At 41.0% G+C, this 19,191-nt stretch overlaps 2 protein-coding genes and 1 long non-coding RNA gene across 7 annotated transcripts; 2 read left to right on the top strand and 1 right to left on the bottom strand.

The window, feature by feature from the left end:
- Positions 1–117: 117 nt before the first annotated feature.
- Positions 118–5,219, top strand: LOC108613677 (uncharacterized). Of its 2 annotated transcripts, XM_089468289.1 has the most exons (5): positions 118–311; positions 374–932; positions 990–1,342; positions 1,409–1,626; positions 1,840–5,219. In XM_089468289.1, exons 1-5 carry the CDS (start codon positions 254–256, stop codon positions 1,870–1,872), a joined length of 1,221 nt encoding a protein of 406 aa, XP_089324415.1. In that variant the 5' UTR covers positions 118–253; the 3' UTR covers positions 1,873–5,219. The 2 variants fall into 2 exon arrangements, with proteins under 2 accessions (XP_089324415.1, XP_017862778.1); XM_018007289.2 differs by having other exon boundaries at positions 120–311; positions 1,409–5,219.
- Diap1 (Death-associated inhibitor of apoptosis 1) lies at positions 4,967–18,769 on the bottom strand. Of its 2 annotated transcripts, none has more exons than XM_089468290.1 (2): positions 18,504–18,769; positions 4,967–6,520 (listed from the first exon to the last, which is right to left on the bottom strand). In XM_089468290.1, exon 2 carries the CDS (start codon positions 6,453–6,455, stop codon positions 5,124–5,126), a length of 1,332 nt encoding a protein of 443 aa, XP_089324416.1. In that variant the 5' UTR covers positions 6,456–6,520; positions 18,504–18,769; the 3' UTR covers positions 4,967–5,123. The 2 variants fall into 2 exon arrangements, with proteins under 2 accessions (XP_089324416.1, XP_017862779.1); XM_018007290.2 differs by lacking the exon at positions 18,504–18,769 and adding an exon at positions 14,260–14,400.
- LOC149269077 (uncharacterized) lies at positions 14,805–18,688 on the top strand. 3 transcript variants are annotated; one of them, XR_016269981.1, is made up of 5 exons: positions 14,805–15,212; positions 15,293–15,460; positions 15,583–16,811; positions 17,165–17,245; positions 17,300–18,688. It is a non-coding gene; the product is annotated as an uncharacterized LOC149269077 (long non-coding RNA). The 3 variants fall into 3 exon arrangements; XR_016269980.1 differs by having other exon boundaries at positions 17,165–18,688; XR_016269979.1 differs by having other exon boundaries at positions 15,583–17,245.
- Positions 18,770–19,191: the final 422 nt, after the last annotated feature.

The raw sequence follows: 19,191 nt of genomic DNA, 5'->3' as shown, positions 1-19,191 counted from the left end.
CTTTCTCACTCTCTTCCTCTTAATACGCCGCCTACGCAGCTCAGTATTCATTAGACTTAATTGAATGAAAGCTCAAAAAAATTCGAGATTTCGCTCAGTTTCATAGGTTTACGGCATTGTGAGGAGGTGGCAGTGGTGCAAATTGAGCCACAAAAGCGACAAATTTGTGACTCGTCTCATTTTCAATTCATCGCCAGAACTCGAGCAATCAAGACGCAAGGAAAATTCAGTGTCAATTCTGTTGCAGTGGAAAATGTGGAAAATTGTTTTATTTGCGCTGCATTTGCAGCTGCTGGTGGCACCGCTCTCAGGTGAGTGGCCACCAGGCCACATGGCCACTAGGCTAGTGGATAATGGCTAATGTCTGCTCCAGCTAGTTGTCCCATTTTCCTAACTATTTCGCTGTCGGGCAAATCGCTGACCGACGCCTGCTTGGAGATTAATTGGGGACCCGATTGTTATGCACCGCCCGAGTGGGTGGGCATCTATCGTCAGGATCCGTCCGTGTCGAACTTTCAGCCAGAGCTGCGTATCGACGGTATACGGAATCGCACGGGCAAACGACTGACGCCCATTAAGCTGGGCAAGTTGCAGTTTCCAGGCGGCTGGAATCGGCCCACGGCCGGACAGACCACGGCCACCAAGTACCCGAAGGGCAAGTGTTTGCCCTACTACGTGGCCAGCTACAATGGCAACGAGCTGCTGACTATCGATTGCCTGAAGATCCAGCCCAATTGGCTGGCCCACCTCAAAGATGCGGCGAACATGCCGCTAAAGCAGCTCTTTCTGCCAGGCACACACGCCTCCGGCGCCTACATTACCAACTACAGCAAGACCAAGTCGCTGCTGATCAAGGACTACCTGGTCGCTCAGCACTTCGATGTGTGGTCGCAGCTGGTCTTTGGCATTCGCTATCTGGATCTGAGCGTGGGGTGAGCTGATAGAGAAATTCCAAACATTTGCCAAAGTCTAATGACCCCCTCCTGCAGCTATCGCTATAGCGCGGACAGCAGCAGCGAATCGGATAACTTCTGGGTAGTCAACGAGAACATGTTCATCAATCCGGTGATCGATGTGCTACGCGATGTGCGTCGCTTTGTTGAGCTCTCGAATGAGATAGTCGTGCTGGACTTCAGTTCGTTTCCCATTGGCTTCTACAAGCACCCGGAGATCTACAGCAGCCTCTACCATCTTATCCGGCAGGAGCTGGGCCAGGTGCTCTACGAGCGGAACGTGAGCAGCAATGAACACTGCGCCGATCGCAGCTTCAATGATCTGCGTGTGCTCGGCCGGCAGGTGTTGCTGCTGTTTCCCACAGAGGAGCTGCCACATCCAGAGAATGGTATATACCAAATATATATATACACTTTAAAGCATCCTTTAGCCACTGAGCACGTCTTGCTTACAGAATCCGTGCTGCTCTGCCCGCCCTGGCAGCGCTTCAGCACCAGCTACATGAACATGTCCCAGACCCTGGACTATATGCGTCTGCTGTTCAGCCGGAAGCCGGACTCCCCTGTGCAGGACGATGGCTGGATATTCCATGCTGTGATGAGCATTGAGCAGGCGCTCAACTCCCACAAATTGCAAACGGCCAAGGAGCGAGCCGCTGTCATCAATCCGAAGGTAAATCAATGGCTCAACGGGCCTTGGGGTCTGAATGCGAATGTCGTTGCCATGGATTACTTCAGCAACACCAACCTGATCGACGTGGCCATACATGCCAATGTGCACAAGGCCTTCCTTGCGGCCAATGACAAATTTGTCAATCTAGAAATATTGAGTCGACGCTAGAAATTTGACTTTTTCTTTTTCTTTCTTTTGTATTCAATGAAACAGTGTATAGGCAATGTCGCATCTGTTTCCAAGTAGTTGGCAATACGTTGCATTTAGTCAGTGCACCCACCAAGCAGTTCACCAAGCAGTACACCACATATCTCAAATAAAGCAGTGACCGTGTTAAATCAATTTGTAGAATAAAATGAAGTAAAAATACTGTCAGCAAGATATCTATCTATTTCGCACAATTATATACGATGCATAAGTATATATAAGTTAAGTATATATTTAGTTGCCTGTCTAGAAAGTGGTTTTGGTCATATAATTTTCTACTAGAAACTGTTCAGTTTTATATTTGCACCTTTATATATTTTAGAGTATCTCCCAGTCACATATAGCCCATTAAAGCACACTTAGTTAATTGCAATAGCAAACGCTGACATTTATCAATTAAATTGATATCTATGATATCATATTGAAAACATGCAGACAAAGTTCGATGTGAGCCTTCATTTGGGTTAAATGATTTAACTTTGTCTATATCAAAATGAAATGAAATGGAAATGAACTAATAATTTGAACTTATATTTTTGTTATTATTATTTTAGCTTTATCAAAATTAATCAATAAATTTTCTGTATAATCTTAGTATGGCTCATTCATATTTTTAATTTTGTTTTCTTGTCGCTGTATTGTCTTCGCCTCTATCGCAGATCTGTAAGAATAGAATATAACTTTCTTTGTTACGTTTGTCATAATATGATATGATCTAATAGCTGCGCCGATTCGTTGTACCTTTCATTACAATTGCGAGAGTAGCAGAAAAAAGATTAAGTTCATTATAATTTGATTTTTCAGCTTGTGCTCTAGATTTTTAACTTGAAACCTTGAAGGTGCTAAAAATATCTTTGAAAATAGGACAACAGCTCCAAAATTGCTAAAATGGCATCACTGCAACAGAATGTATATACAATAAGATATATATACCTATGCATGTATATAAATGTGTGTAAGGCCTGCTGCAGCTGTTCATACAATATATATATATTACGTATACGTAATTCGTCACACGAATCATATTTGGATGTCATTTGCGTGTCAATTTAAAAACTTGCTAAATATAGCTATTCTCAAATTTAAAATGCGGAAAGGTAGACAGAGAAAGAGAGAGAGATAACGGGAGGGAGAGTGTGGGGGAGACGGCATTTAAAATTGATCACGAAATTCTAAATATATATATTATACATGTATATAGTGATCTTTTCTAAAGAAATAATTTCAACTATTTGCTGCATGCGATTCAAACTTGTTTGAGCTGAGCTCTATACAATTATCGTTATATCTAAACACATATATATATTCCGATTGCAATCAAAAGTTCTAGTTCGACCTTCAGTTTAGCATAGCTTTACATTTAATGGCTAATTAAAAGCCACACGTAAGCTAAGGTCAGCATTGAATATCTATAGTGAACGAACTGGAGCATTCATTGATTTGCATGGACTCAAGGTATGTCCGAATCATTTGATACTCTATATGTGTATTGATTTCAGGCAAACAACTATTCAAGGAACAGTCAGCGACAACGATGAGTCAAGGCGCTTGATTCACTCGGTCTTAGTTGCCACCCGCATGGAATGTGCCACAATCGGAGCTGATGCAACGCGCTGGATGATAAATGGCTGCTGATTGCTCAAATGCCCCGCCGTTGTTAGTGACGGCGTCTAGCAACCGGATCTAGCTAAAAATATGAATTGCTGCCAATCGAAACGTTACTTGAAAACTGGAAATGCCAAACGCTTTTAGCCAGGCCAAGCAGTTAGACCAACTGCAATGCTCGTTGCATTTGCTGTTTCAGTTGAATGAACTTTATTTTAGTCGTCGACGTCCACAGTGCAAACGTCGGGCCGATAACAGCACGCTTACACTGATATCACTGATAACAATTAACCGAGATCCAGGTTGCGAGCTAATTAAGAAATCGTAGCGCTTTTGTTGACTACACAAGTCCAATAAGACTGCAATGCGAAATTCTGATGGGAAAAAGTTGTTTGTTTTTAAAGCTTTACTCATTGTACTTATTGCTTAATGAGCAATTAAGATATCAGACTCATTTAACTCTAGATATATATGAGTAACTCACCAGTTGTATAAAACCTGCATATATATAATGCGACTATATCACTAGTCTTGTTGACTAGAAATAGTCCAATCTAAGTAAGCGATTATTCTATAATCTGCACCACTTCTAATCAGCTCCACTTCATTCGATCCAATCTTAAAGCACATGAAAAATCTATTATATATGTATATATACATATATTTGAATGTTAAGCTATTATTACTCTGCGGTTAACAATTTTGTTTCAAGCATATTTTTAAACATTGTGTGGTTGAACAAGTTTGAAGGAATGCTCAGATTAAGCTTTTGCTGCATTGGCTCTTAAATAAGGGACGTCTAACTCACATATATACGGATTGAGAATGATACATTATCGATCAGGATATCGACAAGAAAGAGTCGACTGAGATATTCCTGTGATACTCGCTACAACTAGATCTAGTGATAAATCAAGGATGATTTCCCATTTTACTGATTTTTCAAATATCCATGTAAAATACTGCCCTCCTATAGGCCCCAGCCACATCAGTCTGTTGTCCAGTCCAGTAAAGCGCACTTTCCTTAGCCTGCTCATACGCAGTATACTGACCATATATATTTTATATATCATTCAACCTTGTGCAAAATCAATATAGAAACTCTACTGCGCGAATAATAAAACTTTGGTATCATTTTATGGCAGCCTCTTGCAGGGTGGGGCCTCTTCGAAATTTCCAGATAATCGCAATCTTTGATCATTATTGATGGATCTATAGAAATATATATAAAAAGTAAACAAACAACGGTATTTGATTTGAATAATAGAGCTCTCTATATTATGTTATCTGTTTTTAATATACATAAATTAATGGTTTATTTGAAAAAAATAATATTATTAGGGCAACCCATGCAAATTTATGTAGTACATTTATGTAATATATATATTAAACATCAAGTGTTTGCCGAAAGTAATTTATGTTTACGAATATTATGTTATTTAAACTTTAGTACAACTATACATTCTAGACTAATGTGTCCACATCATTTGTCGTGTAACGGCCAGCTGAACTTAAGGATGAATCCACGAGTCCGGCTGGCCGTTACAGCCGAGGCGGCGGCGTTTTTGGCTGTTGTGATGGCGAGCGGGGGGTGGTGCTTTGTTTCAAATAACGGCCAGGACAATTGGCCGCGCTAGCCTCCTGCGGACGTCCAGTATAGGTTAGGATGGTGGACTCGATGCCATTTAAGAAAAATATACACGCATGACATCGGTGAAGGGTTTCCGGCAGAGCGGGCACTTGGTCACGGACGAGGCGCACTTGGCGCATGCCACGACATGCCCGCACGGCAAAAATGCGGTGTTGTACTCGGCCGCATAGCAGATCTTGCAGAGTTTCTCCTCGGGCACGATAACTGGAGCGCCAGGCGCTGACGTCGCCGTGCCCGTGCCCATAGAGTCGGCTGCTGAATGGGCCACAATTTTGTTGTAGATGCGTGTGGCAGCTGTTGGCGGCACATCGCCCTCGCTGGCCGCAACCTCTGGTTGTGGAGCGCCAGCAGCAACAGCTGCAGCAACACCAGCAGTAGCCGGAGCAATATCTGATGAAGCGATAGTACTGCTGGCTGAGCTTTGCGTAGAGCCGACGTTTAGACTTTGCGCCTGTTCCTGCTCCTTCGCCTGATCCTGCTTGGCTGCCTCGGCTGCTGCTGCCACGACACTGTCGATGTACAGCTGACCCTTGATCAGCTTGACGAAGCGGCACTGTCCCAGCCAGAGAGCATGCTGCTCCCAGGGCTCGTCGTTGTCGTCCCAATCCTTGAGGCCGCCGCCGCAACTGAAACAGCGTACGCGATCGCCGACCCCAGTATAAAAGAAACCCGCCTCGGCGAGCTGCTGTGGCTTCTGCTTCATGTTGCGCGGCCAATCCTCGAAGCTGCGCAGACGTGCCGACTCGATGGCATACTCTGGATACTCGGGAAAATAATTGCCGCCACTCGAGCTGTTCGTTGACGCTGGTGTTGTCGACGAGCCCAGACTGGCAGCTCTCGCTGGCTGAAAACTGTTCATGCCCGTCGACTGTATAGAGGGTAATCCCTCAGAGTAGGCATTCTCGCGTATATCCAACGAGGATGTATCATTTGATCCGCACACATCGTAGCTGGCTTGTGGCAGGTTGCGATCCAAGGCATCCGCGTTTATAGGCAAGTTGTTGGTGGTGCGACGGCGCAGAAGCGGGCAGTTGGGCGACCAACGTAGATGCTCATTCACGGGATGATCCTCGTGCACCCAACGACCGATCTCCACCTCACAGAAATAGCATTTGCACTTGTCATCCTCATTCGTATAGAACATGCCTGTCTGTGCCAGCACGTTCTTGTCCAGCCAGGGCAATGGCCAGGTCTCGAACGTCTTCAGGCGCTCATCCTCCCTATGGTATTTATCATTCATTCTGTTGACGAACGACTTGAGCAGATGCGTTGCTGTGCTGTTCGTACTGTTGTCCACCTGATCCAGGGCTGTTGATGTTGCAGGTGCATAAAGGGTGAACCGTGGCTGCGTTGCTATATTCGCCATCTTGATGATAAAGGACTGTCACTTCCTGTTGTTGATGTGTTGTTTCTTTCAATCTCCAATTGCAACTAGAAAAGAAAGCAAAATACGGTCACGTTAATATTGGTTTTACCAATAAAAGATAGCGCTATCGCTTAGATAACAAATTTCATAGAATTATCACGAAATACGTGGGATTTACGCGAAGGCAGTAGAGCGGCATGCGCCGCCTCACAGCTGAGCTCTGACTGAGCTACCCCATGAGTACTTTTTTTAATTTAACCATAAATATACTCGAGAAATATAAACAAAAGAAATGTCAACACTTAAAAATTCATAATTTCTGACCGCAAATTAAAATAGCCTTTAGTTGTTATTTGTCGCAAATATCAAAAACGATTAATAACATTGAAAATCTTATCATTGACATTTTTGGTACTTATAAATCGTTCCATTTTCGATTCGTAAGCAGCCAAAATTTGTGATAAATAAACAATAAGCTCTATAAATAAATAAATAATGTATATATCTATATATTTTCCTTTATTTACCTATGCTTGCGTATATATTTTGCAATCTTTGCACAACAATGAACTTTAAAGCCGCCCTTAAAAATTATGGGAAAACTGTCTAGCAAGCGCTGTCTCGCTCGCGCCACCAACATCTAATGAACGGGGGTAGTTTTTTTTACAGACGTTCATGGGGTTGTATCCAACATGCTGCAAACGTAGCGTAGTGTACGCTATCTTACAACTGCGTGTGGATGCAATGCGCCGATGCGAGCCTGCACCACAATAAGCCACACAGCAGCAGTCAACACACACAGCTGCTCGATTGAAAAACAGAATATAAAAACATTTTGGCTCTGCACCATGACGTGGGCACATTAGTGGACGGCTGGCGCCTATTAGGTGGTCTGATAAGCTCCAGTCTGACTCAAAGTGCTTTCCATATAATTATAATGAAATGCACGTAGAATGACGCGAATAACAGGAAAAACCGAAACGAAAGTATATTTTTTATGAATGTCTATACCTTATAATCAGAGCTCAACTATTATCAGTGTTGTCAAGAGTCGTGTGCAGTTTTAGTGAGATAGATAAATACATGATAAATACATATAGACTCGTATGCATTCTCTGTTACATACATATATGAACGATAGTTTAACTATTCCGTTGGCGTTGAACTGTTTTGGTGGTCTTTCCAAAGAGATTGTAAGCCGTTTTCGACATTTACTTCACGACAAGCGGCGGGGTGGGCACACGGGATGGGCGGCAGGCGGCAGGCGGCAGGCCCAGCAGCAAGCACGAACGCCGTGTCGGGACATTGTACAAAGTCCAAATTTAAAGCCAAGCCAGGGCAGAGCAAGCCAAGCCACAAACCAGCCAAACACGCCAAACAATTGCAGCACGACGGGGCAACGACTGCTGCTGCGGCAGAGAGACAGAAATACAGAAAGAGAGGGCGATCGAACGGGAGACAGAGAGGACAAGGGGGCTCTGGGTGGTTGGTTGGAGCTGGGGCAGTGCCAAGCACTCGTCGTGCGGCTCACAGCTTGCCCGACTGTGAGAAAGTTTTAATGGAATGCAGTCAAACGACTTCGCGGCGGCAGCAGCCGCAAGCAGCGCCCCACAGCATAAAAAAGCAGTGCAGCATAAGTGCAACGATGACTGCGCTGCCTTGTCGGCCAGCGAGTGCGACTGCAACAGCAATAGGCACCCAAAACCATCAATGGAAAAACAACTATGCACGTATACAGTCGTACACACACTCGGGCGCACAAACACACACCCATACAGACTTAACACAGTTGCACTGGTTGGGTGCAAAGAAAGAGTGCAAAAAAAAAAGAAGGCGAACAGAAACGGGCGCACAGACCAAATGCAAAACAAATAAAAGCATAAAATAAAACAAAAGCAATTGTAAATTACAAATGGCCGAGACGTTGGAGCTCTCTCTCTACCCTAGAGATTGCGCATTGTTTTTGAAGTGGAGCAACAGCAGCAGCGGCAGCAATACAGAATCAGACAAAGATGATAGCTTCGAGATGCTGCTGGATGGTTGCTACAGTTCTTCTTCTTCATCTTATTGTTGTTGTTGTTGTTGTTGCCGCTGCTGCTGCTGTTGTAGTTGCCCAGTACAAAGTGCAGAAGCTTGCAATTACAGCTGCTCGTTGCTGTTGTTTTTGTAGTTGTTGCTGTTGCTGTTGCTTTTATTGCTGTGGAATGCATGCCCATTAACAATTGTAATGTAAACGCTTTGGCATTTTGTGTTTTTGTTTAAAATGCATTGCTTTTAGCAGGAAATGCAAGCAAAAGTTCAATATGCAGTCAGCAGTCGATAAATAGTGTTGCCATATGTCAAAAATATTTGCATTTATCATGAATGCAATCACTTACCAGGGCTGCAGTGGCATATGCTATATATACGTGCCAAATGTATCGATAAGGCAGCTAGCTCAGCACAATATTAGAGTATTTTGAATAATTTAATTTTCAACAACAATTTATAAACTTTAATTTATAAATTAAACTTAAATTTGTAAACATATGCGCTTGAGTGCAGCAACAAATGTGAACTGACAGCGCAGAAGCGTCTATACCGAAAAGGGCCTCCCGGGCGCATGAATGACATGAGAACCTAGGAAAATACCAAAGTGGAAAGACACACACTCATACACACACACACGCATAGCGACTGACTGTGTTGCAAAGCAAAGAAAAATCATAATCAAAGGCCAGACAGACAGCTAGAGCCCAGGAGGCAAGGCAACAAACAGAGTAACAGAGTGCGCCCCATGCAACACAGCCAAACCAAAACTGAAACCAAACCAAACGAACCCAACGAGGCGCGCATTGGAATGCAGTTGAACAACTTTTCTACAAACTCTGCTCTGCGCCACGCAAAATGCAAACAAAACAACACCAACTGAAGTTGGCTGGTTTTCTGATTGGAAACCAAGCATAGCTATAAAGCTGGGCTTGGGGATTGGAGTTTCAATGCTGTGTTGTAAGTGAAGGTAACCGCAGCCAGCAAAGGTCTCTACTGTGTGTGTGTGAATGTGCATGTGAGCGTATCTCTCTGAGTGTGTGTGTGTGTGTGTGTGTGTGTGTGTGTGTGTGTGTGTGTGTGTGTGTGTGTGTAACCTCAGACTGTGGGAAACTATTATAAACACTTTACCATTCTTTTTTCTCGGCTGTTGTTGTTGTCTTCTAAACTGAGATTGGAATGCGGTGATACCAGATACGAACGAGTGGAGCAACATGAAATGAAAGAGCGAGCGAGAGGGAAATAAGGAGAGGGAGCGACAATCAAGCATGAGTCGTCGTCACGCAGAACTTGAAGTACAGAGTGGAGAAGGACATGGGGAGAAGAAGCAAACGACGCCAACAAGAATACACAAACACACACGCACACATGCACAAAGAATATGATGTGCGTATATGTGCTGTGCTGTGTTGTGTGTCCTTCCAAGAAATGCAGCAGCCAGCAATAACAGCAACAACAACAAGAACAGCAACTAAAACAACAACAAGAACGAAACGACCGCCGACGACGACGTCGATAATAATAATAAAATACACAAGATGCTGGCTGGCTGGCTGGCTGGCTGGATGGTTGTCCATGTACTTAAAGAATGCCCAACAAAGGGCAATATCATCCGTAATCATAATAAATGCGACTGAGCCGCTGCAAGCTGCTGAGGAATGCATTAAAGCGCGGCCTACTGCGCTCTTTCTCTCTCTGTCTCTATGTCTCAATCGCTGTCTCGCTCTCTCACATATTGAACATTGATCGATTGACCAAAAACCTAACGGCGGCTCAGTTCAAAGAACCGTTGCCCATAGTCTTGTTCTTCATCTCAAACCCAAAGTCAAGTCGTGCTGTGTTCTCTCTATCTAACTGGCAGCATCTATGAGACTTGGAATGTGGGTACGCTCTCATGAAAAACACACACACACACACTTATGCATATACACAGACGGACACACGCATTAAATGCGCCTTGTTAGTGTGTAGAATGGATGAAAGGTCGTTTTTCACGCGGCCAAGACTCAAAGGTCGTCTCGCATTCGAGATGATTCAGCCCAGAGAATTCCGGGAATTCCAAAGTAATTTTTCCTACATCTCTGCATCTCTACAGCGCTCTGCTGCCAGCATTTGTTCTTCAGCCTCTCCTACTCCTTCCCATTTATATCTCTTTCAAGGGCCGCCGCGCCCTGGTCCATTCATGCTGATTGCCGTCGCGTCTGCTGGCGATAGCAAAGGGACAAACACAAAAGACAATATGAAATCTTTAGAAAAAAAAAGGAAAAACCTCGAAAATACTTTACAGAATTTCCTTGGTTTTCGAGCTATACGTGAGAATCGTTTATTAAGCGGAGTTATCTATCGTTTTATTGGTGAAAAGCGTGGAAAATCTAGTCAACAGTTCAGTTCAGTTCAGCATTGTGAGCGTAGGCGTAGGGTATGGGTATACCATCGACCACCAGCGTTGGCCCCGGGGCTCTACTCCGCGTAGGCGTCGGCTTGGTGCGGGTGTTTTTATTGTTATTGCAATAACAATAACAATCAAGCGTAGCCCCAGCTTGAGCTGAAAGAGCTTGAGTTGATACTTTCTCTTTGTTGCTGTATTTATTTTCTTCTGCCCTCTCTTTCCCCGTATTTCTCTCTTTTTCTTCTGCGAATCGAGCGCAAAAGTTCAAAGCAGTGGAGCATAAAAACTTCACAAGTCACTGTGAAAATTGGCAACAATGCAATGGCTGCTTGGCTTGGTCTCTTTGGCCATGGTTTATGTGTTTGCTGCAGAGTGAAACGCGGCGCACGCATGAGCGAACCACTTCCGCTGCAAACGGAAATGAGGAACAAAGCAGAGAAAAAGAAAAACTCTAAATACTTCTTTGCAGGGCTTGGGGGATCAAATGAGTGTGTAAAGGAAGTATGTGCATGTGTGTGTGAGTGTGTGTACACACTCATCGGATGTAGTAAAAAGTGGAGCCAGAAATGACGCGTCATCAGCCGACAAACTATGTTTATTATGATGAATGATGCGAGAGAGTAAAAATACTACGTAAATAATAAATAAAGAGGACCAGAATGTAAACAGAATAATTAATCTAATTAGAACAAGTTCGATAGCTGATCGTGTGTCATAGCGGTTGACCTTCTAGCCTGAAAATATTAATTGGGCAACATTGTTTTGCATACTATAGTCATCGGTTAAATACAGTGGCTCCAACGCCAATCGGACAAGACTATTTATTTATTTCATAAGTATTTTCTTCTTTAGCAGTAAGTTAAATTTTTACCGTTTTCACATTTTTTCTCAACTCTATTTGTATTAGCCCCCTAAAACAAAAAAAAAAATTTTTAATTTCAAATGGCAACATTTTTTTTATTTTAAAAAACTAACAACAAGTCCGATTTGAGCTTCAACGCCAAATCGGACAAAGAAAACTTTAATAAAAAATAAGAGAAAAACTTAATATTTAATATTTTGTTGCAAAACCTTTGTTTGCGACAACAGCCTGCAAGCGATTGGGAACTGATTTGACCAACTTTTTGCAGATCTCTGGCTCTATGGAGTCCCAAGCTGCAAGTAATCCCATTTTCAATTGGTCCAGATTGTTATACCGGTTTTGGTAAACTTTCCTCGCCAAAATTTCCCACAGATTTTCTATTACGTTTATATCCGGGCTCTGGGCAGGCGTTTGGATCAATTTGGGACAATTATGGATTAGCCAGAGCCTAGCTAGCATTGAAGTGTGCTTGGGGTCGTTGTCTTGATAGAAAGCAAAGTCTTCAAGTATCCCCAATTTCTCCGCACTCTGCTTAACATTTTTTTTCAAAATATCAAGGTAGCCAAATTTATCGAGTATGCCATCGATAAAGTGCAAATGGCCAACTCCCGCACTCGACATACAGCCCCAAACCATGACTGAACCTCCTCCATGCTTAACAGTGCCTATTGTGTTCTTGGGCTCAAACTCAGTATTTGGTTTACGCCACACATACACCTTACCATCGGACCCATGCAAATTAAATTTACTTTCATCAGTAAACAACACCTTTAAATAAGATAATTAGCAAAAAAGAAAGGTATTTAATATGATATACAACCAACTAACATGATTCCAAAAGTCATCCGTTTTTAGCAAGTACTCTTTCGCGAATTTTACCCTAAACGCTTTGTTCTTAGGGCTAATATAAGGCTTTTTTTGGGCAACTCGGCCATGCAAATCATACCGATGCAAAGTATTGCGCACTGTGTTATCACACACATCCTTTCCAAAGTTTGTTTTTAATGACATCCTTAGTTCCTTTGCGGTTTTAAAGGGATCAACCTTAATTTCCCTTATAATCGACCGCTCCTCCCTTGAGTTTAATCGCTTTCTTTTTCCCTCCTGGCTTTTGTTAATCAATCTTCCATCTTCCCGAAACCTTTTTATGATATCATGGACGGTAGATTTGCTTCTTCCGACCAGCTCTGCTATTTCTCTAACAGTTTTGCCATCAAAATGCAGTTTTAATATTATTTGGCGTGCCTCAACACCAGTTTGCTTCCCACGTGGAGCCATTTCGCAAAAATAATTTGTGTTACTGTACGCCTATGAGCTTGAGACAACGAACGCAATAAGCAAAAACAAAACGAAAATCTCCGCCAAATAACGATATTTTTTCTTGCAGTTTTCTTTTGTCCGATTTGCGTTGAAGCTCAAATCGGACTTGGTTGTTAGTGTTTTAAAATAAAAAAAATGTTGCCATTTGAATTAAAATTTGTTTTTTGTTTAGGGGGCAATACATAATAGATTTGATAAAAATGTAAAACGGTAAAAAGTTAACTACTGATAAGAAAATACTTATTGAATAAATAATAGTCTTGTACGATTGGCGTTGGAACCACTGTAGATAGACAACAACAACGCCAAAAATGGCGTAGTCGAAAATTCCAACGAAAACAAATAAGTGTCTGGCATTGTGTATATGTCGGTACTCACACGATATCCCCTCCTCTCACACTCTCGTTTGGAAACAATCTTCTCTTTCACATAAATGCGAATGTTTTTTTTAAGCGCCAGCAGTGCTGATATCATTCACAATGAGAAAGAGTTGCCATCATTTTCAAAATATTTGCTTTAAGAGTCACAAATGCTAAGGTAAACAGTGTGTCATATTTTACTTAATATTAATGGAAAACACATTTCACAAGGTACAATTTTAAGTAATAAAAAATGTAATTTTGTAAACAAATTCGAATAAAATCAACAAATGCAACATTTAGCAACTCTATAGCCGCCATCTTTTTACGCAAACGACCTCTCGCCTCTCGAGTGGTGAACGAATGTACGAGAGCGAGAGAACAAAAACGGGAACATTGCACACCCGGCAAAATTGTCAAATTCGTTTTACTCTATATGAACATACTTCACGCTATGTCTATTAAAGATTTTACGAGCTTACTAATTATATATTCGAGTTTGTACCCTAAAAGTGAATTTTTGAATTAGATGACTCAAATCCGATGATATAATTTATTTTTGTTTATAAGGCAAACTGATTCTTTCTGTTTTGTCTTGTGCACGAACAAAATACTCACTAGCCCTCGTTTGATGGTGTGTGTGCGCGTGTGTGGTTTTGTATATTTGTAAGCTGTAGCTTTAATTAATGTACATTGTGCAGGCAAACATATATACATATGTATATGTACATACATACATAGAGGAAAAAAACAGCTTTAGCTTTGTGATGTCACGTTTTCGTTTTTGGGGTTATATCTAAATTCAAGTTAATTTAAATGCCTTATAAAAATACAACTCCGACTCACCTTGACAATTTTTCTCTTTTTATTGAAAAACTCAAGTTCCTCTCACTTCTAGTTATTTTTAATATTATAGTCTTTGCTGAGATTCCAGATGATTTTGTACTTTCTGCTTGTCTTGCTTTACGATTATTGATTTGTTTCTTTCCGAGAGACGAATTGACGAAGACGTTAACGGAAAAACACACAAGTACAGAGACGCAGACGTTGCTGTATGTATTTTTATTTTATTTTGCTTTCTTGTTGCTGTTAAAATACTACCAATATCACAATTTAGATTGGAGACCGCAATATCAAAATCAAAACACTTTTTTCTTCTTTACTTTTTATAGTGAATTTCTAAATGCATTAAGTGATCAAAATTGTTGCGTATCCATAGCTTCTTTACTATTCGAGCTTCGAAATTGAACTGAAAATGAACCGAAAACGTACGAACGGCTGTAGCCAAAGCGAACGACACGAAAAGACCAGACGCGTCAAGCAGCGAGGCAAGGCGACCGACAAGCATTGTCGATAGCAACCCCGACAACAGCAAATGCTGAGCGACTGAAAGAGAGAAAAACAGATGTACGTGTGCTCGTACACACGCACACACACGTATATATGTATATGCATTCAGGCAGCATACAGATGTTGCTTGAAAATTTTTTCTTACATGTTTTTTGGCTGCACTTCTTGGAACTTTGCAATTTTGTTAATTTGTAAAGGAGCAAAAACATTTGAGTGATATTTCAGTAAAAACTATTGCTACTTATTGTGCTGGCTTGCCATCAGAAAAGCATAAAAAACACATGTATGTATGCTTGTATGTCTGCATACATATGGACATCTGTCTGTACATACAAACATATAGAATAGGAGGCTGCCAGCCCGCTACGCTTTTCTCTCATCTGGCTGGATGGCTGGCTGCATTGGCTTCACAATGACGCCCCCAATACACCCGTACAACTTCTACTACGGTAAGTATTAGTACGCAAGATGGCGTACCGTACAACCGCACAACAGGACTGCTGCAATACAGTTATCCTTTTCCAACCAGCGTTAAATGGCTCGCCTGCAACTGCAACAGTCTAGGATCATTGATTTTTTAGCCACGGCCCAGGAGCATGCGCCTGGCAATTCCATCGGCCTCGTCCAGTCTTTGACTCTTGGCGCGTGTCAATGCACCGTCATGACACGTCGTTGCAGCCCATCATTGACGTGTGATGTATGTATATTTATGTGTGAATGTGTGTGTGAGTGCCTGCACATGCATATGCTCCACTGCACTCGCTTACCTGTCCTGGGCCCGGCTTAAATATTGTATACATTTCTACATTTCTATTTTAGACATTGGCAGCTGCAAATAATATCAATAACGCGATAAAAGTTACAGCCACGAAATCAACCGAGCTGATAATGTTCCATGCTCATATTTTATTAATTTCTATATAAACAAGTCGAGCGTAGACGATAAGCGATAGGTATGTATGTATATATATGAAGAGGACCTAAAGCAGTATGCACTTATGTACATACATATGTATGTGTATTATGTGTATATAGAAAATGATATATACATACATACATATACGTTAGATGTATACATGCTGTTATGTAAGGATGTAGTACATTGATTTATCAAGTGCAATGATTGTAACCAGTTTATAGAGAATACCCATAGAATAAGGTATCATGTATCATATAGATACTAAGCACACTAATTAACTATGATTATTATAATTGATAGACGATTAGTCAGAAAGTAAGACAGAGGAGGAATGTTTGTAAATAATTGAACCTTAGTTATATATTATATACTATTTTTAATAATTCTCGGAAGCGCTAAATGCCAGAATGGTTTGCAATAATTATGGTTAAATGTCTAATATACTATAAATATTCAATTACCCAAAGTAAAAGCGATATATCATTTAATTATTTAAAAAAATATATATTTGTATACTAAAGAAATTTAAAGAATGACATTTCAATTAATCCATACTTGATCTATAGCATATATTCTTTGAATTATTAACTCATAATAAAATAATAAAAAATAGCCTTTGTTCTCATATTTCATTCCAGCTAGAGCGATAATAACTATTGCTAAGCGGGTTTTTTTTATATACATACATATATACATATGCACAATTTAATGAAAGGAAGTGCCAGCACGTATTTTCTTTCATTTCACACACACTCACAATAAGCAGCTGGCTAGAATTAAATTATATAAATAAATAATAAAAAAAAAAGTTGCAATAAAGCAAAAATGCAGACTACAGTGCGAGTCATATATTTAGCAACCAAAGCGTTGCAGTTTCAAAATTTGAACTTTGATTTTCTGTTATTTCTGTTTGCTTTTGTTTTTATAAATAAAACGTGGCTAAAATTAACATACGAGACGTCGCGACACATAAAAAAAAAAAAAGAAACATAATAATGTAAACGCTGTCTAGACGCTTGCCAAGTAGGAAAATCTTTTCTATTTTTGTGAGCATACGAAAATCGTTCCATAATTCTGCAGATTCAAAGATCAGGCAAAACCCAATCAGAATCGAGCTTCGACTCTTGTGGTAAATGTTGCTATAAAAACGGCCTTGCAAGGCCTTTTAAAGTTGTTGCACTCACGTCTGATTGTTGTAGTAGTAGTTGTAGCTGTTGTTGTTGTTGTTCTTGTTGTTAGTCAGCAACAAATACAAACGCAACACACCTGCGCAGCTATGTGTTTAGTAATACATTTATACATTTTGTTTCTGTTTTAATTGACAGTCAAATGCAGCAAAAACCGGTTTCTTATTGGATTTTTTTTCGCATTTCGCATTTGCTACTTGCAAAAGGTGTCATAACAGCAACAACAACAACAACAACTAAGAGACTTGATTAGTTTGCCTGTATTACAACATCTGTTTCCCTCTCCCTTTGGCAGCTGGCACTGGTTGGCTCAATCAGAGCGCAGGACATTGAAGGACGTGTGCCGGCAGCTGAACGCCGAAAGGGATCAAAAAAGGTGCGTGCAGCTGTTGCCTGATCCTGTCGTATCCTTATTGTGTGCGTGTTCCAGGAACGGGGCACAAGACGCTTGCCAGCCAACAGCTGCCAGCTGGCTGAACAGGCTGCAGGATCCCTAATGCTTCAAAGACGCAACACGAACAATTGACGGCAGGCCAACAAGTAGGACAAGAAACGTGCGGGAAATTGATGATATACATATACACATACATATGCAGGCATGTTGATGTGCAACAACACACACACATATGTACAAGTTAAAGATATAATCTTTGTGCAGCAAATCTTTATTCGAAAGTCTACTGCTTTTTCTGCTGTCGTTTACTGCTTGCAAATGCACTTCTTACCTACTGCTTGGCTACGATTGCAGCAATTCAGTTGCAACACGAAAACCAACTGTGCAAGCTGTGTGTAAATTTACACATCGATTTCGTATTATTAATTAAGTGTCATACCAGCATGCTTGGCTGAATAAATATGTATGTGTTTCTTTTAAAAGCAGCTGACAGCCTTATCAATTTGTGAACATTAGATAAGAAATAATAAATTGGTGAGAAAAACATAGAATATAAATATGAATGATGTCAGAAAATATTTTAACATTTTATATATATGTATCTAGTTTTTATGATAAAGTGTTTGTAGACTTTTCTAGCAGTGTAGAAATTCCGCCCATAATAGTTTCGAAAGCCTTTAAAACCAGATAGTCAGCACGCTTGCAACTTAGGTAATGAGGTAACAGCTGATTAAAATAGCAAAACAAATAGACAAAGCTGTTGTCAGTAAGAACATGTGGAATAACAACAACAATTAGCAATATGACATTGGGCGGCAATTACAAATGGGAATATTCTACGAAACGCGAAACTACAATTCACATCAATGTGGGCAAATGGGCGAGTGGGCGGACGGGTTGCTTATTGAACCTAAGGGGTGGGAGGTGAGATGAGGCGGCATGAATGAAATGCAATGAGCTAAGCAATGCGCACAAAACTACGTGATGTAAGGCGAAAATAGATGCGGCGAAGCTAGACAGAGACAGTCAGGGAAAAGTGAGAAAGAGAGAGAAAGGGAGAGGGTTGCAAATGGAATTGCATGGAACTGGGAAATGGAATATGGAGGACTTTGCATCGTATGAATGAAGTGCAAGCGAAGTCAAAAGCGAATATCCTTTTGAAAGCCACTCTCTACACACACACAGACACACACACATACACGCACAGACATACAACTTATACTACGCATTTTGCACTCACCAAATTCATTTTGACATCATTATCTTATCGGCGAATGTTTGCAAAATTGGTTGGACTTCAAAAATTTCCGTTTTTACTTTTTTCTTTAATTGGTTTTACTTGTTTGCTTTTTTTATACCCTGATTTTTTTTATTTTTATTATTATATTTCTGTTGGCACTAGATAAGTGAACAATGTGTTAATTAGGCCCGGCAAAAAGTGCTCGACTGCGACTGTTGGGTCTGAGTGTCACGGTGCGACTAGCAGTGAAAATTTTACGGCTGGCGTAGCCTATTTTGTTTTTCTATTGCATAGTTTTGTTTTGCTTTCTATGCACGCAGCGGGTTGGAACGAGAACGCAAACGTATTGGTAATTGCGGAAGAGAACTGCGCAATAATTTTTGGGTGGTGGGTTTTTGGGGAGACTGCGCTCTCCAAGGGGGTAGCTAAAGTTAGAGGGAGAACGAGAATTCAAATAAGAGGGGTAGAAAAATATTTCTCAATTCGATAGGCACCGTTACACAGCTCTTGAATGCGCGCCAAATCGATATTTATTTGAATCTCTCCAATGCAGCCCTGGAAGAGTGTTTCCCCAACAACATAGTTTTTGTCATATGTACACACTGTTGTGTATTAGTGGACCATAATGAGTAGATGTTGAGGCAACATGTGGCGACAGTCACATTTTTCGCTCACAAACAACGCGCAT

The sequence above is a fragment of the Drosophila arizonae genome, chromosome 4, assembly GCF_054131065.1.
Source record: "Drosophila arizonae isolate 15081-1271.41 chromosome 4, UAZ_ARI_1.0, whole genome shotgun sequence".
Classification (NCBI taxonomy): Eukaryota; Metazoa; Arthropoda; class Insecta; order Diptera; family Drosophilidae; genus Drosophila; species Drosophila arizonae.
Note: the sequence above shows the minus strand (reverse complement) of the source record. Positions and strands in the feature narration are given on the sequence as shown.

What these genes read in the sequence shown, in the direction of transcription:
- LOC108613677 (XM_018007289.2), top strand. Translation starts at nt 254, where the DNA reads ATGTGGAAAATTGTTTTATTTGCGCTGCATTTGCAGCTGCTGGTGGCA. An exon ending in TATCTGGATCTGAGCGTGGG is followed by an intron (nt 933 to 989) that starts GTGAGCTGATAG and finishes CCCCTCCTGCAG; the next exon opens with CTATCGCTATAGCGCGGACA. An exon ending in GCTGCCACATCCAGAGAATG is followed by an intron (nt 1,343 to 1,408) that starts GTATATACCAAA and finishes TCTTGCTTACAG; the next exon opens with AATCCGTGCTGCTCTGCCCG.
- Diap1 (XM_089468290.1), bottom strand. Translation starts at nt 6,455, where the DNA reads ATGGCGAATATAGCAACGCAGCCACGGTTCACCCTTTATGCACCTGCA.